Below are 24,176 nucleotides of genomic sequence, written 5' to 3' on the forward strand. Positions count from 1 at the left end.
TTCCACTCTTAAAACTTCGAGCCAATAAATGTTGAAAATATGCCACTCAGCGCGCACAGCCACATGTTTTGACTTTTGCATGATCTTTTATTCTAGTATGGTGTTTTTTTTACAAAACTTCATAGTTTAAGTGGAACAGATTTAGAGTTACTATGCGAAATTGCATTGTTTATATCTACAGAAGTGCAACCGATATCCTCATTCATTTGATTTAGCGACCAACACTATTTTAATTCAAATCTTCAAACATATAAAAAATAACAAATATTCGAACACATCTAAAATCAATTAAAGTTCAAACGTAATATATAATAAATATTTAAACTCATATAAAGAAACATTCAATATAAAAATATTTAAATAAATCGCGCACTTTAACTAGTTTTGTACGCTGCATATAAATATCCCAGAGGAACCAGTAATGACGCACCTAACGTTGTATTTGTCTCTGCATTTAATCAACCATTTAAAAGAAGTAGAAAAACGGCATGAAATAAAAGATTGATTACTTGTTAATATATTTCAATCATTAAACAGTAGATATTTGAAACATTAAAAGCAATAAAAATCATGTTTGCTAACATTACAAACGGACTGTCAAAAAATGATTGGTACCAGTTATGACGCACTGTAAACAAACCAGTAAAAAACACTTGCTCGTACCTGATAATCGAAAAATTGCTTCAATCTGGATTCTTTAAAGTAAACACTGTTCAACAAATTCTATTTTATTTACAAATTTTGAAATTTTCATACACTTTAATGATCATAGGGAAAGTAGAACAAAATTTTTAATTATTTTTTTTCTTTCAATTTTATTATAAAATTGTACAAAATTTATGAAACTGATATATATATTCCATATATTTGAAAATAAAAAGTAATTGCATTCATAAAACACCAATGACAACAATACATTTATCAATGTTAACCTCATACATTGAATGAAAAAAAATCGATAAACCATAGAAAATCATATAAGCGACGATCATTTGTTCTACTGTGATTCCCGCTTAAATGTAAAACCATATCACATGACAGTCATGTGATTTCAAAAACACAAAATGGGGAAGCATGCGGTTACATATTTTTATTGGCCAAAGAGGATGTGAGGACTGATAATCATCCAGGGAAGGGTAGAATGTTTTTGACCTTAATAAAATGGCGAAAATTGCATTATCTTTAATATTTCAAGTAATAATAACATTTCTGGGTAGAGTTTTAGGCATCTTTGTTGTAGTCAGATGACCTTCACCAACATGTTATGGAACGGTAAATCTTGATGACGTCACGGCTTTTGTTTAGAAATATAAAACCGAAAACTAAATCGGTGCGTCATTTCTGGTCCGCGTCAAAACAGGTACCAAGACGATATCATGTGATCATTTTAGTATTTACTTTCCTGGTCGCCCAGTTAGCACAAACAATGACATAATCGTAATCATCAGGTAAAATTATTGAATCCAACATAATTTGTGTAAATTTTTGGTACTTTCGAAATACATTTAAATTGAATTATAAGATATATGTAAGTTGAACACTTTTTACCACAGGAATCGAAAGTGACAGTGAGTGTAAGGGAATCCATGACAAGTCGCCCCACTGGCAAGTCGCCCCACTCCTAGTCGCCCCACTGGCAAGTCGCCCCACTCCTAGTCGCCCCACTTTTTCACCAACTCGCCCCACTTAAAAAAAAAAACGCCCCAACCTGGATCACCAACTCGCCCCACTTTTTAAAAAATCGCCCCACTTGTGAAATGTGTTAAATCCCGTTAATATTACTCCTGAAACTCGCCCCACTGAATGGAAAACGATAAAATCTAGATTAACATATTATTAACCAAGATGAATGTAGTAAAGCCAACTCGCCCCACTCATGGAAAAAGATGTTATCCCGTTGTATATAACTTAAATTCCGTAAACATTACTCCTGCCAACTCGCCCCACTTATAGAAAACGATAATATCTAGATTAATATATTATTAACCAGGATGAATGTATTAATGCCAACTCGCCCCACTTATGGAAAAAGATGTTATTCCGTGAATATTACTCCTGCCAACTCGCCCCACTTGAAAGAAAACGATAATATCTAGATTTATATTATATTATTAACCAGGATGAATGTAGCAATGCCAACTCGCCCCACTTATGGAAAAAGATGTTATCCCGTTGTATATAAGTTAATTCCGTAAATATTACTCCTGCCAACTCGCCCCACTTATGGAAAAAGATGTTATCCCGTTGTATATAAGTTAAATTCCGTAAATATTACTCCTGCCAACTCGCCCCACTTATGGAAAAAGATGTTATCCCGTTGTATATAAGTTAAATTCCGTAAATATTACTCTTGCCAACTCGCCCCACTTATTTGCTATCCCATTAAAAACCTTATAGAAACTTCTTATATTATTCCTTTTTTTTGATATAGCAGTAAGAAGTGAGTATTAATATTTCGGTAACGTGAATGTCAACTAGCCCCACTTATGAATAGTACAAGTATGAATAGAGTTAAAGGCTACAAACTAGCCCCACTTACGAATAAAATAATTAAATTGAAATGTGTGTTGGCTTTCCAATTGGTCCCACTTATGAGAATGTTTGAAAGGCTTCCTTTTTTTTTGTTCTTTTCTTCTGCATAGTTGAAATAAAACAGATAAAAGGTTAGGAACAGCATTTTTGTGACGTGTTTGTCATGGTAAATATATGCAATTTTCTATAAAATAAGTCAAGAATCATGTGTTGTCATTTGAAAGTTCAATAGCTGTCTGCTTCCACGACTGGACCGTTGACCCGACCACACTGGCGTAGTAGTCTGGTTGTTGATATGGAGCCTGCAATATACTGTTCCCACATGTTGAAAAGAATGGCCTGGTTAGTGCGGGCTTGCTTGCGCTGGTAGCGAGTAGCTTACCCTCGGACACTAGCTTAATCTGGATTGGTAGTAGTTGCGCTTCTTCGTGCAGTCTCCTGAACCAGGCAGAAGCTAGCGAACAATAGCTAGCGAACAATAAGCCAGCGAACAATAAGGCGATATATCGAGAAACCAAAAAACCGAATAAGACAACAACGGCCGTTAAATAAAAAAATATTCAAAAAGGCAGAAAATCAGTTAAAATATAGCAATTTTAACTCAATTTTGAAATGGTTTTTATCCAATCCATTGATTTAACAAGTCGCATAACTTTTTAGGCTAATATGCAGTACCACAATAACTCTGCACCTATCAACGAATTATTTGTAGGTGTAGGGCCACCAATGAACCCACTTCAATTTAGAACGTATGTAAAAGTAGTCCTACCCTGTATATTATAGCACCTTTTATGTCATTGTTTAATTTAAAGCTCAAAATTTGAAAAAAATGTCAAAAAATTAGGGGGGTCGGCCTATTCCAGGGCTTCTAGAGAAAAATAATGAGGGGTGTCACGGGGAATGACTATATAGGTCTTGTAGAGGAGAAACAGGCGCTTCTTTTGCGCTAGATATCGAAGGGCGCTATGTTCAAAAATCTGAAACTAGAGCTCAAAATTTGAAAAAAAGTCAAAAAATTAGGGGGGTCGGCCTATTCTAGGACTTCTAGAGAAAAATAATGAGGGGTGTCACGGGGTATGACTATACAGGTCTTGTAGAGGAAAAACAGGCACTTCTTTTGCGCTAGGTATCGAAGGGTGCTATGTTCAAAAATCTGAAACTAGAGCTCAAAATTCGAAAAAAGTGTCCAAAAAATTGGGGTAGGGTCGGCCTATTCCAGGAGTTCTAGAGAAGAATAATGGGGGTGTCACGGGATATGACTATATAGGTCTTGTAGAAGAAAAATAGGCGCTTCTTTTGCGCTAGGTATCGAAGGGTGCTCTGTTCAAAAATCTGAAACTAGAGCTCAAAATTCGAAAAATTTGTCAAAAAAATGGGGGTAGGGTCGGCCTATTCCAGGAGTTCTAGAGAAAAATAATGGTGGGTGTCACGGGGTATGACTATATAGGTCTTGTAGAGGAGAAACAGGCGCTTCTTTTGCGCTAGGTATCGAAGGGCGCTATGTTCAAAAATCTGAAACTAGAGCTCAAAATTTGAAAAAAAAGTCAAAAAATTAGGGGGGTCGGCCTATTCCAGGGCTTCTAGAGAAAAATAATGAGGGGTGTCACGGGAAATGACTATATAGGTCTTGTAGAGGAGAAACAGGCGCTTCTTTTGCGCTAGGTATCGAAGGGCGCTATGTTAAAAAATCTGAAACTAGAGCTCAAAATTCGAAAAATTTGTCCAAAAAATTGGGGTAGGGTCGGCCTATTCCAGGAGTTCTAGAGAAAAATAATGGGGGGTGTCACGGGGTATGACTATATAGGTCTTGTAGAGGAGAAACTGGCGCTTCTTTTGCGCTAGGTATCGAAGGGCGCTATGTTCAAAAATCTGAAACTAGAGCTCAAAATTCGAAAAATTTGTCAAAAAAATGGGGGTAGGGTCGGCCTATTCCAGGAGTTCTAGAGAAAAATAATGGGGGGTGTCACGGGGTATGACTATATAGGTCTTGTAGAGGAGAAACAGGCGCTTCCTTTGCGCTAGGTATCGAAGGGCGCTATGTTCAAAAATCTGAAGCTAGAGCTTAAAATTTGAAAAAAAGGTCAAAAAATTAGGGGGGTCGACCTATTCCAGGGCTTCTAGAGAAAAATAATGAGGGGTGTCACGGGGAATGACTATATAGGTCTTGTAGAGGAGAAACAGGCGCTTCTTTTGTGCTAGGTATCGAAGGGCGCTATGTTCAAAAATCTGAAAGTAGAGCTCAAAATTTGAAAAAAAGGTCAAAAAATTAGGGGGGTCGGCCTATTCCAGGGCTTCTAGAGAAAAATAATGAGGGGTGTCACGGGGAATGACTATATAGGTCTTGTAGAGGAGAAACAGGCGCTTCTTTTGTGCAAGGTATCGAAGGGCGCTATGTTCAAAAATCTGAAACTAGAGCTCAAAATTTGAAAAAAAGTCAAAAAATTAGGGGGGTCGGCCTATTCTAGGACTTCTAGAGAAAAATAATGAGGGGTGTCACGGGGTATGACTATACAGGTCTTGTAGAGGAAAAACAGGCACTTCTTTTGCGCTAGGTATCGAAGGGCGCTATGTTCAAAAATCTGAAACTAGAGCTCAAAATTCGAAAAAATTGTCCAAAAAATTGGGGTAGGGTCGGCCTATTCCAGGAGTTCTAGAGAAAAATAATGGGGGTGTCACGGGATATGACTATATAGGTCTTGTAGACGAGAAATAGGCGCTTCTTTTGCGATAGGTATCGAAGGGCGCTATGTTCAAAAATCTGAAACTAGAGCTCAAAATTCAAAAAATTTGTCAAAAAAATGGGGGTAGGGTTGGCCTATTCCAGGAGTTCTAGCGAAAAATAATGGGAGTGTCACGGGGTATGACTATATAGGTCTTGTAGAGGAGAAACGGGCGCTTCATTTGCGCTAGGTATCGAAGGGCGCTATGTTCAAAAAACTGAAACTAGAGCTCAAAATTTGAAAAAAAAGGTCAAAAAATTAGGGGGGTCGGCCTATTCCAGGGCTTCTAGAGAAAAATAATGAGGGGTGTCACGGGGAATGACTATATAGGTCTTGTAGAGGAGAAACAGGCGCTTCTTTTGCGCTAGATATCGAAGGGCGCTATGTTCAAAAATCTGAAACTAGAGCTCAAAATTTGAAAAAAAGTCAAAAAATTAGGGGGGTCGGCCTATTCTAGGACTTCTAGAGAAAAATAATGAGGGGTGTCACGGGGTATGACTATACAGGTCTTGTAGAGGAAAAACAGGCACTTCTTTTGCGCTAGGTATCGAAGGGTGCTATATTTTAACTGATTTTCTGCCTTTTTGAATATTTTTTTATTTAACGGCCGTTGTTGTCTTATTCGGTTTTTTGGTTTCTCGATATATCGCCTTATTGTTCGCTGGCTTATTGTTCGCTAGCTATTGTTCGCTAGCTTCTGCCTGGTGTCTCTTGATGAGGGTATAGAATGCTGGCTTTTCGTCGTTGTTCTTCTTGTTGCAATCTAATTAAAAACCGATCTCTCATCGCTCCCGTTTTCTGATATGTCGCGTGGGAGATCTAACGAAACCGGCTTTGAGGTCACATGTGAGTGAACTAAAAGTAATGAATTTATAATGATATGCAAATGAGTTGACGACCTATTGATAAGCCAATCAAAAAAGTTAATGAATGATTTTGACTGTCGATTTCGTCGTAAATAAAATGAGTTACATCCCTTTACCTTACGTTAAACTTCCAAGATTGTGGAAGACTCAATTTCATTGGTCGAAAAAGACACACTTACGAGGTCACTCACATGTGACCTCATAGCGGGTTTCGTTAGATCTCCCACGCGACATATCAGAAACAGGAGCGATGAGAGATCGGTTTTTAATTAGATTGTTCTTGTTGAGGCGTCTGTGCCAGCCTTCTACGTCGTTGTTGGTTCTTGTTGGTTGGTTGAATATGCACCACGTTGCTATTTGGTAGAATGCGCTGGTGATCCATGTCTTGCGGACATAACTGGTAAACTTCTTAAGTGCTGGGTCAGTAACACGGCTGGTTAGCTCTCTAAATGTTGGCTCAATGTGACTAGCAGGTAACAATGGTAAGGCCATGATGTTACGGCAGAAAGAGAATACATCACCTCGTCTGTTGTAGGAGAACTGAAGAAAAAATTATGAAAATTAAGTCTGTGATATATATTCAAATTTACAAATCACAATCAAGTAACAGTATAAACTGATCTAATCGGCTTTATGTCTCAAAAACAATTATCTCATAGACAATTATACCACATTTGCTTTTGATCTCATTGACAATTATACCACATTTGCTTTTGATCTCATTGACAATTATACCACATTTGCTTTTGATCTCATTGACAATTATACCACATTTGCTTTTGATCTCATTGACAATTATGCCACAAAAAAATACAGTTATTCTTCAATAATACGAAAATTATTTTTAAGTGGGGCGAGTTTTTATATTTTAATTTTATATCTAAATATTACCGTTTTCCATTAAGTGGGGCGAGTTGGCAGGAGTAATATTAAACATGATTTAACCAATTTCACATGTGGGGCGATTTTTTAAGAAGTGGGGCGAGTTGGTGATCCAGGTTGGGGCGGTTTTTTTTAAAGTGGGGCGAGTTGGTGAAAAAGTGGGGCGACTAGGAGTGGGGCGACTTGCCAGTGGGGCGACTTGTCCTGCTTCCGTGTAAGGTCCCCCAACCCTAACTGGTTACCTCTCACAGGCACATAAATCTGACCAGGGATTTTCTAGTGTTGTAATCCTTGAATGATGTCTATTTTTTTTCTCATAAACTATTGGGTAAAATTTCCTTTTTGTCCCTCTCCCTTCTTCATATTTGTTTGTATTTATTCCGTCAAAAGAGGGGGTTCAAATGGATTTCCCTAATTCTTCCAAGCAAAAATTTGGATGAAATGTATGCCACAGGAAGCAAACTAGATCACCTCATCGGCTTGTATTTTATGCCCCACCTACGATAGTAGAGGGGCATTATGTTTTCTGGTCTGTGCCTCCGTCCGTCCGTGCTTCCGTTCGTCCTTTCGTCCGTTCGCTTCAGGTTAAGGTTTTTGGTCAAGGTAGTTTTTGAAGAAGTTGAAGTCTAATCAACTTGAAACTTAGTACACATGTTCCCCGCTATGATATGATCTTTCTAATTTTAATTCCAAATTAAAGTTTTGACCCCAATTTCACGGTCCCACTGAACATAGAAAATAATAGTGCAAGTTTCAGGTTAAAGTTTTTGGTCAAGGTAGTTTTTGATGAAGTTGAAGTCCAATCAACTTCAAACTTAGTACACATGTTCCCTATGATATGATCTTTCTAATTTAATTGCCAAATTAGAGTTTTGGCCCCAATTTCTACTGAACATAGAAAATGATAATGCGAGTGGGGCATCCGTGTACTATGGACACATTCTTGTTAATCTTATTATTTTATTTTTTTTCTAATCAGTAGACTTTTTTGTTTTCAGATTATAACAAATAAACATAAAATATTGGATCACATTTTAACAAAACGACTGCAATGGAATGTCCAAAATAATTCAAAAGGATCTATGAAAATATTAAATTGTTGTTCTCGCTTTGTAGATTAATTCATTCATAATAGCCTTGCATGTATATATATCAACAAATTGTCCGTATCGTACTAATTTCTTTTTGACAAAGGGCATAGGGCAATGGTGAGAGCCCCCTGGTCTCTCAATCTGCCTAATATTATTAAGCAGACAGTTAGTTAATATGTAGATACAAACGAGACTAAAAGGAATTTGGGTACACTTCTTGTTTTCTATGTTTACGGAGGGCCCATATCAGTAGTAAAACCTACATAAGGATCTTTCCATGCCTTGATTTTGATTTTGACAATAGTTGTTTTATTTCGTTGGACACTTAAATTCGTGGATAAAGTCATCCACGAAAACCATGAAAATTGGTTCCCCGCGAATAAAAGTACTTTCACAGTATTAACTAAATGTCTGCATAATATTAGAAAGATTGGGTGATCAGGGGGCTCTCACCATCACCCTGTGCCCTTTGTCCTAAAATTTTGACAATTTTAGCTGAAAAGTGACACTCTTAGCCCTCCGTAGATATCGAAGATGACATTATTCTGGGATCCTTCTGCTACATCCTTTATATATATAGAGTCTATGATTTAGTTGAATTTTATGGACATTGAAAGACCAGGGGGGTCTCACCCTCATTTAAGCGGTCTCGGGTAGGTTTTCACTATACGTATATTTCTTTTTTGGGCTTTCCATAAATATTTCTATTTATATTCCTAAATGTTTCAAGAGTGATCGGTTTTTCTTTTTGTTTTAAGAAATATCCTATATATATAAGTACATCTTTGAAGTTCTTTTATTGACAAAAATCTATATTACATAAAGACAAATATGCAAGTTAGAAAAGGGTTTATATTCACAACGATAATTTACGACAGTTAGAAGAGGTGATGAAACGATTTCCTACATGTACGTATCTTATTAGTCCTCTTAACTATGAAAATCATGCTTTTAAAGTCATTAAGTATTTCTTTTATTTTTATGATTTTCAACTTAATTTTGAATATCCAACCGACTGCTAGCAACCGGTTGGATATTGAATATCGAATATCGAATAACGAACCGGCTGCTAACTTCACATACATTCCTAAATCAGATGAATTTTCACTTCTTTTGTAATGGTTTTTTCTCGGGTTATAAACTAAAAGGTTTAGATGATCGCTATCATATTCGCGAGGTTTCCTTACTTCGTTATTATAATAGGTACTGATACCGCCTTACATGTCTTGTGTTTGACCCAAACATTCTATATTTTTATGTTTTACTCTAGGTAGTCTCGATAACTGTTTAAACTGTTCAAATCGATTAACGGGTAAGGAAGATCCATTAAAGCTTTAATGATGTGTTTATATTTTTCTTGGGTGTCAAAATCTCTTACAGTTGTAACGGCATTGGCTAGTGTAAGCGCAAATTATGATATGGTTTGTGCGGCGGTTCCTTAATGCTAGGCTTTGGCACAACATAATCGTATTGGTATATAAGGTAACTGTTAAATTGTATTGTAGATTCGTCTCAAAATGCCCCATTGCTAAACATCAAGGTCAATATGTGGCAAATATATTATTTCATGTGTTTATTACTTAATATATAAGGTTGTTTGGCTAGGTGTGTTTTATACGAAAAAACACGAAGACTATTTGTATGTGTGTGGTACTCTGGTCAGGAAAGTTGCATGCATGATTTCAAGTATGATTTTCTTTCGATGGAATACCATCTCTAGTGTTTAGTGAGTGAACGGCTGATGTGTTTGTTTAACAAGTATGTATATAGCATTCAGCGTTAGCGTTTATTTTTGACTTAACTTGTAAATATGAAGTATTGTTTGGTTTGATTGCTTTTTTAAGTTTTCGTAGAAAAAATTGCCTATTTATACTGCATATTGTAAGACTTTTATATTATTTAGGCATGCCTATTATTTATTTGTGGGTTTCTTTGTGATGAGTGTTCTTTCGTTTCTTTGTGCTGAATTTCTTTCACATAGTGTTGTTATTTAAATCGATGTTTTTTTAACAGAGCTTTATACGCGGGAGGTTTATCTGGCCATTAAACCAGGTTCAATCCACCATTTTTTCTTAAAAAGTCATACAACAAGCCAGGAATATAGCAGCTGTTATTAAATAGTTCGTTTCTTTTTATGTTAGCGTTTGATTTTGTTGCACCACAATGTTTCCGTTGTTCCTTTGTTTTCTTCTTATAATTATTATTATTTCCTTCGGTTTGAGTTTGCAACTCTTCTTATAATTATTATTATTTCCTTCGGTTTGAGTTTGCAACTCGGATTTGTTTTCTCTAACCGATTTATGATTTTTGAACAGCGGTATACTACTGTTGTCCTTATTAAGAGTCTGTAAGGTTTTGTTCAATATGATCATCGTGTCATTTATCATCTTATAAGTCAAATCATGTATAATCTTCTTTTATTCGGCATTCTCTATGGCTTTGAATTCCTAAATTTTAAAGATGGCCTGATTTCCATCAGCGCTCATCAAATTTGGTTCATCACTCCTGCTCTGTTGCCGGCACGTACTGCCTCTCGATGCCAGTTAGTCACGAAACCATAAAAAGTCGCGTAAAGTAGATACAAGTGTTTTGTAGAGATCATGTTTATTCAACTTAACAACGTTTCCATGTAGGAAATCGTAATAAATAATAAGTGGAGTGTCACGCCGCCACATTTATTTTGCGACATCCCTCTGAGGGATTTTTTATTTTTACTGCGTGGAATGAATAAACACCCAACCAAATTGGAATTTTAGATCTGAAACATTGTGAAGTGGGAGTGTCACGCCGCCATATGAATTTTTTCAACGCCAATCTGACGGGTCCGTAAGTTTGTTTGGCAGTGTAAAATGTATAAACAAGCAGGAAAATCAAATAAGAATATAATTAAATTCAAAATCGAAACCTCGTGAATGAAGGTGTCACGTCGACAAATTGATTTTACAACAAGGATGGGTGTTGCTAAACGGCGGAAACGGAAAACGGAACGAGTAGCTTTATGCTTGGCAATTGTGTGCCCTCTGCACTACAACTGATGTGAAATAATATACATAAAACGATATAAAACTTCAAGCAAATGAGACAATTTTCACATCATTCACGGGTAAAACTCATTTATTAAAAAAATAAAATATAATTCTTAGAAATACAACTGATGGCAACAGTTTTTGAAACTAGCTACCACTATAATTTAATGCTATACCGGTATTAAATGAGAACTATGCATATAAGAATAACGCTAAATATTCAAATCAATGATTTTTTTATGATACAATGAAATGATAACTTTGTGATCTGATAATGCTATTTCATTTTAGAGTGAGCATTCTCTTTTGTATTATGGCGACTTCATCTTTAAATTGTAATGTTTGTGAACTCCGCCATATTTCCAAACATTCCGTGATCTGGTGTACTGAATGTGATGAAGGACTTTGCGAAGGCTGCAAGGAACACCACAGTTTATCTAAAGGATCTCGAAATCATACGGTCATACCAATTTCCGATTATCATAAATTACCCAGTGATGTTATTCAGATTTCTCAGTTCTGTGACAAACACAATGAAAAATACACCATTTACTGCAAGAAGCATGAATGTGCTTGCTGTAGTAGCTGCACTGTACAAAGTCACAACAGATGCGATGAAATCGTTAAACTGGATGACGTAATTCATAACGCCAAGACATCAAATGCGTTTTACGAAATTGAGCAGGCTTTGTCAGAAGTAACCGAAAATATTGAAAAAATCAGAAAAAAACGACAAAACAACCTGGACACATTATTGGAGACCAGGAAGCAGGTTGAGAAGGAAATCCAAAAGACCCGAATAGCGATCAATAATCATATCGACAAAATACAAGCAGATGTAATAAAGGAGCTATATGCATTGGAAGACAAGGAGAGTAAGAAAATCCGTCAACTGCTTAATTCATTAGAGGAAAAACAGCAAGAGATTGAGATATTACAGGGGAACATGTCAGATATGAAACAGCATGCGTCTGATCTTCAAACATTTTTGTCAATGAAACGAATCGAAAAGGAGGTCACTGGCAAAGATGAATACATCAGGTCAATATCATGTAAGGAAAATTTGAAAAACATCGTTCTGTCATTTAATATCAACACTGCTGTTCAAAATCTTATTTCTGGGATCTCAAATTTCGGAAAGATCATGGTTGAAAGTATACCGTCTGGCATTGAGCTTACCACGAGAAAGCAAAAGCAAGCTCAAATAATGGTAACAAAAGTACCATCAAGATCGTTTGAAAATATTAACCTAAATCTGCAGCAGACCGTGAACATATTAAGTAAATACACAGACACTTGTGGTATATATCTGCTTCCTGATGGAAGGATGGTATTTTGTAGATTGGGAAATTGTATTATCATCGTTCTGAATGCAAATGGATCACTGGATTTTGAAGTAACATTACCATCATCATCCTTTGATGTTGCATACATTACAGAAGACAATACATTGGCTGTATCATCTGGTGGTTCTTATGTCCATTGTATATATATCATTGACATGCAAAACAAAAAAATCAAGAAAACTATCCCTGTACATGGATGGATCTATGGAATAACATATGATGGATCGAGAATAATTTATTCTGGGCTAAATATAGGAATTAGAATGATCAATCTAAATGACGAGACCATAAGCGATATAGTCAGAGATGAAATACCTCCTAACTGCTACGTTGCAACATTTGGAGACAAACTATTCACTACAAATCCGAAAACGAACACCGTTAAATGTTATGATCTCCAAGGTAAAATACAATGGACATTTCAAGATAGATACGTTTTGTGCACACCCGGAGGCATCTCCGTAGATAATAGTGGTAATATATACGTAGTAGGACGTAGTTCAAACAATCTTATTATGATCTCTCCTGATGGAAAACAACACCGACAACTGTTATGTGGAAGTGAAGGTCTCTCCGAACCACGGGCGATTCATTTCAGTAGGGAAAGAAACATACTGATTGTTGCGAATACAAGAAGCATTAAAGCATTCCTATACTCTGTAAACTGACACATTTTTCAACTAGCTGCTTCGGATAGAAGTCGGCCAATGACATAATAATGCAAATGAATATCAATAAGTCTGTTAACCTTTCGTATAGTCGGTTATTATTGCGGTTTGTAATTTTTCGCAAATTTCCGAGGATAAAACAAAGTCGATCGCTAAAATATTTCCGCCAATTAAAAGGTGCACATACAAAGGTATTAAAAAAAGTTTTGAAACTGCCAAAATATTTCGTATTGAAAATCGCGAAATTTTACACCCGCGACAAACATTGAAAAAAGTGTTACTGCAAACTGAGAACACATTAGAACCTTACAAAACAGAACACATTCATCTGTTATTATCGTATATTAATGTTCCCAAAATCAATCCAAGTCGTATACATGTATACATGCACTTGCGTAATGTCGAATTATATCCGACGCAGCTCAATAATATGTTTTCCCTCGTGTCGTGCATGAAGTATCATATAAATTTTTGCACGATATGACTGTTAATTACACAAGATGGATGATATTCTTTAATATTATTAATTCGTATATTTTAACAAATTTGATTCGTTAAGGGATAGTCACATGTTAAACTATATTTTCGAAGGTAGAGAAAAAAACGGCGGATAGCAAAATGCATATTGACCGGCAAAAAGCATATTGCACGGTTATTTTTAGAATATCTAAAAATCGATATACTCTGTGACGTCATGCTGCTCAAGACTACTATAACTGTTATAGTAGTCTCAGCGTCATGTAATGAATTTCAGGATATTGTTTAACGTTTTGAAACAAATGTTATCTGTGATCGATTATTAGACGAAAAAAAATCTTCAAATACATAAGATGTCCAAAAAAAAAGTAAATGAAATAACAGCTAATATGTTGTGATTGTCAAGGAGACAATGTAATATCTATAAAGTTCCAACAAACCTAAATGACGATTTTTGATACAAACATGGTCGGAAATTAATAATATAACAAATATAGCCTTTGTATGAGGTCGATACAGGATATATCGACCCAAAGAAGTATATCGACCTCGGACTTCGTCCTCAGTCAATATACTTCTTTCAGGTCAATATATCCTTGAATCAACCTCATACAAAGGCTATATTTGTATATCATTATATTCAGAAAGCACTTCTATAGTAAAATTGCTCATTTTTGCATATTTTTTTTTAAAGAAATATCTATTTAGCGTTAATTGCACTATGCGAACATAGTATGCATTGCTGTTGCAACAGACTATTGATTTTCGCGTCAATCATTGTTCGATTTCACGTGTAAAGGGAAGCTTAGGTGCTTTGACAGACAATTTATAACTTTATTAGCATGATCATATTTTAAATTGTACCGTATATATAAACGATCACAATCAAACAATAGGGGACTTAACCAATAGGGAACAACTGTATAGACATCATTTAAATTTTCCCTCTCTCTCTCTATCTCGTAGACTTTCTAAAATACAACACTAATCTTTCACTAATCTGTTTTGTTACAGAAGGTATCATTACTTATTTTTTAATACAATTATTCTTAAGACAAACACAAATCTGCTGATAGTATATAATTTATATCATAATATTATAATAATATAGACGTCGCGTACGGTGTTGGTGTTAGTTTTGTTAACGTTAGTTAGACGTTATTTTTCATGCATTGTATAAATAACGTCGTACTTTTTTTATTTCGTGCAGCTCAATCATACAGCATAATTTATATAAGCGGTTTGCTTGACTTGCTACGTATAGAACCGAAATGCAAAAGCGGCACATATTTTTTAAGTACAGTTAAATTAAAACAGAATAATATTCATTTAAATTAGTATCCACTTGGAGCAAAGATATTTTCTCATTCTTTTGATTGAAACAGGATATTTAAAAAAAAGTTTAAACCACTGTCTTTTGTGTTGCTTTTTCTTTTAGTTTAAACATATTTATTTATAGTGGATTGGGAAACAAGTTATTACAACTTATATTAATCCGTTTCCACTTTGAGGGTGCTAGTGCTTCCTTGTAGCCTTAACCTGCTCTTTTCGAAATCTAAAAGGGGGTCTCATTGGGGGGTAATAATTTGACTTTCACGTGTCACGCTTACAAAAAATCTGCAATCCCGCGTCACGCTTACACCCCAATGAGACCAACCTAAAAGGGTGACTTTTACGTGCAAGAGATATTGCTCTCTCTTAACACGGGTATGTCATTTATCGCCCCCTTCCGACGGACTATCATTGTTTCACAAGACCATCATACCCGCAAATGGAGTCAAGGGCTTATTCTTTTATCCGCTTTTGATAATTTCCGAATACAAATTCTATTAGTTGAATCGTTTGTTTCATCGTATGTATTAAATGTTAAAAGAATCAACAGTTGAAAGCAAGTGCAAAATTAACCACAATAAAATTTTGCCAATTTCATAAACAAAAACTACTAGGGGACATTTTAGCGCAGACATTAGAGCCCATTTTAGCGCAGACATTAGAGCCCATTTTAGCGCAGACATTAGAGCCCATTTTAGCGCGGGATTAATCCGTTCAGCTGTATTTTCGATAGCCCATTTTAGCGAAAACTTTCCTGGTTGAATAATACTAAAACCACGAGCATTAATTTATGCTGGCTTAATATTAAAGTTGTAAATATATATATATATGTTCACTTTGGTTCATCATGAAAATAAAAGTAATTTTATAGTTATCACTCAGCTATTTACGTTTGTCTTGATACTATCATCAAATTGCAAACAACAACGTATATAAAAATACAATGTAAAGACGAATGTGCACCACAATCTAGACATGAGAAAGAGAAAAATCAGTTCCTATACTGCAACTTTATGAACAGCATTGTACAGGGGGTTCCAGGCTAGAATGGACTTTTAAAATTTGATTTTAAAATTTTAGTGTTATATTTTAATGGACATGATATTTTTTAAATTGTCCTGTCTTGCTTCTATTAAAAAATAACATTGATCATTAATCATTAATCATAAAATGGATTAAAGCATTACTCTAAAATGGGCATAGATAATTTCCATTTTCGCTCGAATGGGTTAAAAATCTTGGGCTAAAATGGTTATAATATTTCTTTTCGCTCAACTAAAACATAGATTATATGAAACAACATTAAGTTAAATATTACTTGCAAAAGAGACCAACATTTTTTCACAAACTTGGACTTAATGATTTTTCTTTGCAATATAATATGCAAGAAATTGGTATTTCTTTATTTCACTATTTAACTCAACCATATTTGTTTTTTTTTAATTTACATTTATATATATATATATATATATATGTTCCGGACCATATGAGTATTTGGACCATACGCGTATGGTCATGACCATATGGGTATATACTCATATCACGGTGGTTATGGTTGTCCTGCGAGAGAACGTTCTGTGCTGGTGATTTGGTCCTGTCAGGTGCTAGTGGGTCCTGATTCTGTGCTGGTGGGTTTGTTTACATTGTATCAGAACGGCAATAAAACGACTGTTGTGTTGCTTAATTTTTCTCTGATGCGTCATAAGTACCATGCAAAGTATATTACAACAATATTATATTGCAAAAGCCGTGCAAGTTCGTTAAATGGAATTGTCCTGACGCTGTGCTGGTGATAAGAAAAACGGTCCTGGTTCTGTGCTCCTATGTCCTGGTTCTGTGCCTTTATATTTTAGTTAAAAGTGGCATATATTCAAGATCATTGATGCTGTACTGTTATTGACTAATTAACTGTTGTCTGCTTTCTTGAAATTGACATTGTTGTGAATCTGTTTACTGTTATTATGAGAGAAAAAGTACCCCTATTTTTTTATTTTTTTTTTAAATTAACTGTAATCTTATTTATTGGCCTGTTAATGGAACCATTCTTGCCCCCTTTTAAGATAAGAAAATATGTTTACGATTTTCGGGATTATGATCATTTTGCTAGATCACCAAAATACGTTGTAATTTATACAATACTTATATAAAGTAGATGATGTGGTATGTTTGTTGTCAATGGACAAATTTCCATAAGAAACCAAAGGAAGTATGCGTAAACAACCATACGTCATCGTACGACCTTCAACAATAACCCATAAAATAAAAATGTAAAAGGTTTTGCATAAAAATGGAGAGCAAAAATATAGAACAAAGGACTTTCTGAGCGTTTGAATCATATGTCTTAAGCAGCTTATAACACATTTGTTTGTGAACAATTTAGTGCTGACTATAAGAATGACAACAGTATTGCGGGTTTGTTTGATTGTTTGTTTTTTTTTTTGGGGGGGGGGGGGGGGGGGGGGGTCGGGGATAAGTTAGAGAGAGGTTACAGTGAAAGTTTTAAGCTTGGAATAGTTTCCCGTAAGATTTAAAAGTTGTATTTTAAAAGAAAAATGTATCTTATAGCTATTAAGAATCACTTGCTGTATCTGTAAGATTTGTTCAACATAATTTTTTTGTCTGAACGGTTATCAGGTTTTTTTTTCTCGAAAGTTCGATAGAACACTAGAAAAAAATTCACTATTTTATGAAAGGGCAGACTAGAATATGTCAATTTCAAAAATTAAAATATCTCGTAGCTTCATACTACCAATTGAGTATAAAACAAGTATATAAGTTTAAAAAAGAAATTCTTGGATTAAACACCTACATTTAACTTTAAAAGGTCATAACAGATTAAAACAATACAAATCTACACACACAAACAACTGGTTTAATTTCAACTGGTTATCAACCCGAATCGCTATAAGATCATATATAAGCTCACCTGTGTCGAGGGGTCGTGTGAGGTTCATGTATTGTCTTGGCGTCCGCAATTACAAAAAGAACTTTTCTGAAATTCCTTTACCAAATGTTACCGAATGATTTTTCAAGAGTGAATCTAGGAAAAACAATAATCATCAACAAACCTGACCACTGTCTGTTAAAATGTATTCGAGTTTTTAGTTACAGCCGATTCCATTGAGTATGTAGGCAAAGGTAATATCTTTGGTTAGCTTGCTTGTTAGCTAAACCGTGAAGTCATTGTTAGATAAGGTATACTACCCTCCTTTCGAAGTAGCCTGGTCCTACAGACAGAAAGATGTGTCATTTGTCGGACTAGTGTACTCTTAAAGTAGGGTAGTTTACATAACCTAACAATGACTTTTCTGTTCAGAAAGCAAGATAACCAAAGATATTCCCTTTGTCTATACACTCATTGAAATCGGCTTTAATATTGCAAAAGTTCAAGCAATTAGGGCAAAACTTACCGAGTAAAAAAAATCAAAAGGCCAATGTCTATCTACCTTCCACATTTCAGAAAATTCAGATCGGATAACGAAACTGGGTCCAGCAACATTTATAATGACCCTCACAGTTTCCATTCACCACAAATATTCTCGTTAGGGAGCTACCATTTGATTTTTATGGGGGGGGGCTAGGATGAAAAAATTTGTCCTGCTTTTTTTTTTAGTTGTAATCCCTGTCCTGCCTTTTTATTTTTTACTCTATTCGGTCCTGCCTTTTTTTTTACTAGTTTATCCTGACTTTTTTTACACAAATTGTCATCATGCCTTCTTTTTTTTGCCAAGATGCTCATCCTGCCTTTTTTTTTACTCAAAACTCCTGTCCTGCCTATTTTTTTCAAATTTCATCCTAGCCCCCCCATAAAAATCAAATGGTAGCCCCCTTACAACGAATCATTTTAAATACAAAAATACCAGTTGCAGCCTTTTGTTTATCTATTAATAAATGTATACGGATAAAGTTATGAAAGGCAGCAGGGTCACTAAACTGGACCCCTGTTGTGTTCACTTATGGCTACACTGACAACAGGTATGGCCTAAATCCCGTGGTCAGAATTCTGACCACGGGATTTAATAATTTGACGAGACTAGTACATCATGTGCTATGTTTGATTATGTATTATACTGATAGCAAATCAAAGAGAAATTAGCACATTTATAACCCTACTGAGTTCTTTCGTGAATGAAAGATACCGGCTCAGTTTGTCAAGAACATGTTAACACGCTCGTTGGTCATTTATCTGCGAGTACCACCATGGGGTTAATTAACAGATACTTGTTTATTTTGCGGCATCGCAGTAGTAACATTTGAGGTCAATTTCCTATCACTTTAATTGGCCAATTTTATTAGCGAATCGTTGAATTTGTACGACTCGTCCAATTAATGGCAATGTGACAATAGCTCCAACCCGTTCCTTCGGATAGAACGGCGGACCAGTTTACAGGGTCACCAGGGTGAGGAGTCCATGTCATCTGAAATAAATGCTAAGCATAGATCTAGAAAGCGACAGATAATCATGACATTAAAAAAAAACTCTCTTCTTTTCGACTTTTTTCGAACAAATTGACACATAAAATGAATATATAGTATTGTGGATTTTTTAACTTGTGTTCTATTCATTGGTTACACCTTTTACTAGGATAACAATCCTGTCAAGTATGAGCTGGGTAAAATATTTCAGAAAAGAAGATGGAAATGTGAAAGTTTCTGTGCGTCAGGTGCAACAGCTAACATGCCTCGTCAGGGTAGAAGCTAAAAAGTCCACGAACATTTGATTTAAAACCTTTATTCGTTCCAACAAAAATATTGAGATTTTGTTGAGGATTTAACCATCTACGACAACAAGATTTTTTTTTTAGAATTTACAGCTCTTCTATAAATATATGCAAAGCAAACCATTGATCAAATTGCTTGCTATGATTGTTTGGATGTTTGTAAACGACAGGTAAGTAGTCTGTTGACTATATACTAGAATTTGTTTGGACAATAAACATTAACTTCAATTCCTGTCAGTTTGTATTTGTCCAATCAAATCCCAGTATGTATTGAAACTCCGCCTACCTATTGTTTGAAAACATCCAAGCAAACATAGCAAGCAAGTCAATCAAAGTTTTTTTTTCATGCTTTTATAGAAGAACTGTACTATATAATGCAAAGAAGAGTTTAAGTCTTTCGCCAAAAAATACTATCAATTTCTTTTTGTCCTATGTAAACTTCCGTACCATTTCCTTCCATTCATGATCATTAAATTGAATTGTAAAATATTTCTTGATACCTTCTTAATTCCTTTATAAGTCTTATGTAAACATAATTATGACAATAACTGTTGTGAGCGTAAGATTCACTGCACACTTTTAAAGTTCTGCTTCATCAAACATTAAAATGTGAACTTAAGTTTTGAGACTTTTTTAATCGACACGATTGGGATTTTTGTATATGAGAACATGGTTTATCTATTAGTTGAAAATGTGGCTTTGAACTAGCTTTCAGTACCTGCGAGCGATCGTTGTTCAATAATGTGTGTCTTTGTGTTATTATTTTATGTGATAAATTGTTGTGTTGGTACACCACTGTAACAATGAAGGAGGAAATGAGGAGGGTTGGTGGGTGGAAGTGGGGAGGGGTGTGCGGAGCGCTAACAAACATGTATGCGGCATGGGCTTTGATCATTTTTGAAGCATCAATTTAAGGGACATTTAATATCTTAATAAAACTATTCTTATTTTAGATACTATATATTGTTATCTGATATTGGACGAAAGATGTTGCCCTTTTATGTGATTATGTAATACAAGTTACGATCATTTGAAAACACATATTAAACAGCCAAATGGATGCACAAGAGCTAAAATAGGAGTCATAGATCCTATTGACAACAATTATCTGCCCAATTTTATTGATTTTGTAACATTTGTTTCAAATATGACCAACTTCTTATCCAAAATCACCAGCACCGTATCAGGACCCATCAGCACAGTATCAGGACATGAATAAATTGAGAAAATGCTAAATTTTGATAAATGGCGATGTTTATTCACAAAATAGTGTGGATTGCGATATAGAAAGCGGACTCTATGAGCATTTTTGTTTTATTTTTTCAGTTCTAGATTTTCTGAAAATGAGCATTTTTGTGTTACGCTTACTGAAACAGTTTAGAAGGTCAATTTTTTAATGGCTTACATATGAACCCATAAGAAACAAAATTGAAAAATCTCAACTGTTTTCTTCCATTTTTTATGAGTGAAAACGTCAAAAATCATCATTTTCGTCTTTGTTTACATTTATTCATTGATCACCAGCACCCGTCAGGACCGAATCACCAGCACAGAACGTTCTCTCGCAGGACAACCATACCCACCGTGCATATGGTCCGACCGTATGCGTATGGTCGGGGTAATTAACGTTCTGTTACAGCTTACTTTTAATACTTCTAAACTCTTCACATGGTATGACCGTTAATTAAAAAGACGCTATCATATAGGTAATTTTATTATTATATTATGATAAAAAGATTTGGTAAAAAAAAATTAGAAGTTTCAGAACGTTTATTTTACTAACTTGTCAAAACTATATATATAAAAAAAAAAACACATTTTATACCGATGGTCATTACCGATGATCATTGCCGATTTGTTATTACGGGTGAATGGCAATATTTCGACTTAAAAATTTAAATTTAAAAAATCTCTTAATGAACTGTTACTGTAACAAGAAGTTACTGAAAAATAAGGTAAACATAGTTTATTTTAAATCATGTCTTGTGAATATGGTGTATTGCAGTCATTTTGCGAGATTTGAGATCTAGTAAGAGCTTCCTAAAAACACCGTAGAGATCAGAATGGCCAAAGACCTCGGTATCACTGTACGCAGCTGCAAAAAAGGCTACTTTTCACTCGCAAACAAAAGGTGTAACTGAAAAGGATCGTGCACTACCGAGACTCGCAAATGCAAAAAAACATGATACCACGTGGTAGTAAATGTCAACCCAAGCCTACATGCAAGAATGTAACTAGCGATGAAAACTAATTATGGCATCAATATCTAATTTTTACGTAATTTTTGAATTATAGAATTAACAAACTGTCATGTAACCATCACTGTTTTTTAAGATAAAGTTTTTGTATTATTGAAACATTTATAATGTAATTTGAAAAAAATACCTAAATGGTATTAATACGCATATGGTCCGGCCCGTTAATAACCAAACGAGTATTATACTCATATGGTCCGACCATATATACGCGAACGGTACGACCATACGCGTACGACCATATGAGTATACGCATATTGTCATGACCATACGCGTATGGTCCAAATACTCATATGGCCCGGAACATATATATAATTCTTTGGAATTATTACTAGCAGCTAGAGATTTAATAATAAACATTTCAAATATTTTTGTTATGTGTTTACTTCTATTTACTGCCACAGAAACCAAAATTGTTTGACAACTTTTAAAGTCATTTACAGATGAATAGTTATGAATAGAATTTACTGTTAATATAACTGTTTTCAAAATGGAAAGGGATTAATATAAGTTGCAAAACTTGTTTCCCAATTCACTATAATTAAATATGTTTAAACTAACTGTTTTTAAAGTTATAAATTACTGTGGAGACTGTTCATGCGAATGAAATGGAAGGGGTATGGAGTAAACTTTCGTGTGACAAAATCCAAAACAATAGAGAATAAACAAAGATGTGAAATGATGCTTTTATGGTACTTCTTCATCTTGAAGTCAACATGAGTTCAGGCCTTCAACAATGAGCAAAATACTGGCCCCTCAAAGCAAGTTTCAGACGACCTCTAGCACCAGCTTAAGCAGTATTCTACTTGTATGTCAATTATGATTATATTCAGATACAGAATTATAATCAATCATTTCACCTCAAACACGTACTATTGAATCTATTCCTTTGTAACTTTTTACTCTTTCTAGCAGCTAAAGCCCCGGTCACAACAGATCGTACGATTTTTTGTCGTGGAAGATCTATAAAATAGGTATCGTGGCACTGTCGTGCAAAATGTAAAAAATAAATATTTCAAGTGGTCAAATCAGCTATGACATGTCCTCGATGGTTCCACGATGGGTACACGACAGAAAAAATTGTAAATGTACGGTCGTGGGTTTGTCGCAAGTCGGTCGAGCGACAGTCGTATGAAAATCGTGAGTTGTTTAGGTTTTCATTTCATTGGATGCGCGAGTTACTGTCGTGCCACTGTCGTATGACTGTTGCACAACAGTCGTGGGGCACTCGTGCGTTTGACTCCCATCTACGAGTATATAAAGTAGGCCTGATATACTGCGTGCCATTTGACTTTTGCTTTTAATATTGCATCAGTGTACTATACTGCCTAAACATCAGGCGACGTTCGGTCCATGACCTAACCCACCAACGTCGGGCGCTTCGCCGGTTCCTTTGCTGTTTACAAGCTCGAATCAACGCTAACAGGACCATAATTTGCTCTTGTGGGAGTCCGGCAAGGCGCCTTTCCAGCAGAGCTAAGCGTAATCGTTCTGGTGGAATAGCCATCCTTTTTATACGGCAGATGGTATGTTTTTCCAACATTCATTCCGCCAAATTGAATTCTTCTAAATAAAACGAAACTATGTTGCACGACGAACGTACCATTGTCGTACAACAGACAATCAACGTTTTGCGAGCATCGTACGAAATTTGATATTCGTGAGACAATCGTATGACTGTATCACGAGTGTTCTGCGACAGTCGTGAGATTGTGGTACGACAGTCGTGCAACAGTCGTACGATTGTTTTACTTAAAATTGTTTATTTTGGAACCCACGACAATTTGTTTATCGCACGACAGTCGCACGACAGTCGCACGACTGTGGTAAGACACTTTCACGACAGCCACAAGACAGTAACACGATAAAATAAAATCGTAGAGCAACAAAAATGCATGTCCCATTTTTGTTTCACGACACACGACAGCGCCGCGATGTAAAAGCAGTACCCACAACAACTACCCTCATATAATTTTTGGCTAATTGTGTCAAGCTAGATTTATTTGTCAACTGCAAGACTGTAAGCTCTAACAGAAATATGAAAGTTAATAAAGAGGCACCAGACAAATCCTGGTCAGTAACAATATCAAACCAAGAGACATAAAAATCAAATATACATACAATATCAATGATTGTACTTACAAGAAAAACCAAAACTATCAAATATGATAGACTGGTATTGACATATCTATGTAGCATTCTCTTAACAAACTCTTATGCACCAGAGCCAAACCCTGGTCCATCAAAATATCCATGTGGA

At 35.4% G+C, this 24,176-nt stretch overlaps 1 protein-coding gene across 1 annotated transcript; it reads left to right on the forward strand.

Moving 5' to 3' along the window:
• The first annotated feature begins 1,391 nt into the window (after positions 1-1,391).
• Positions 1,392-13,618, forward strand: LOC139481706 (uncharacterized). The gene is made up of 2 exons (XM_071265178.1): positions 1,392-1,448; positions 11,409-13,618. Exon 2 carries the CDS (start codon positions 11,431-11,433, stop codon positions 13,129-13,131), a length of 1,701 nt encoding a protein of 566 aa, XP_071121279.1. The 5' UTR covers positions 1,392-1,448; positions 11,409-11,430; the 3' UTR covers positions 13,132-13,618.
• The last annotated feature ends 10,558 nt before the right edge of the window (positions 13,619-24,176 follow it).

This window comes from Mytilus edulis, chromosome 7, assembly GCF_963676685.1.
Source record: "Mytilus edulis chromosome 7, xbMytEdul2.2, whole genome shotgun sequence".
NCBI lineage: Eukaryota > Metazoa > Mollusca > Bivalvia > Mytilida > Mytilidae > Mytilus > Mytilus edulis.

Coding starts and splice junctions, on each gene's coding strand:
- LOC139481706 (XM_071265178.1), top strand. CDS start 11,431: ATGGCGACTTCATCTTTAAATTGTAATGTTTGTGAACTCCGCCATATT.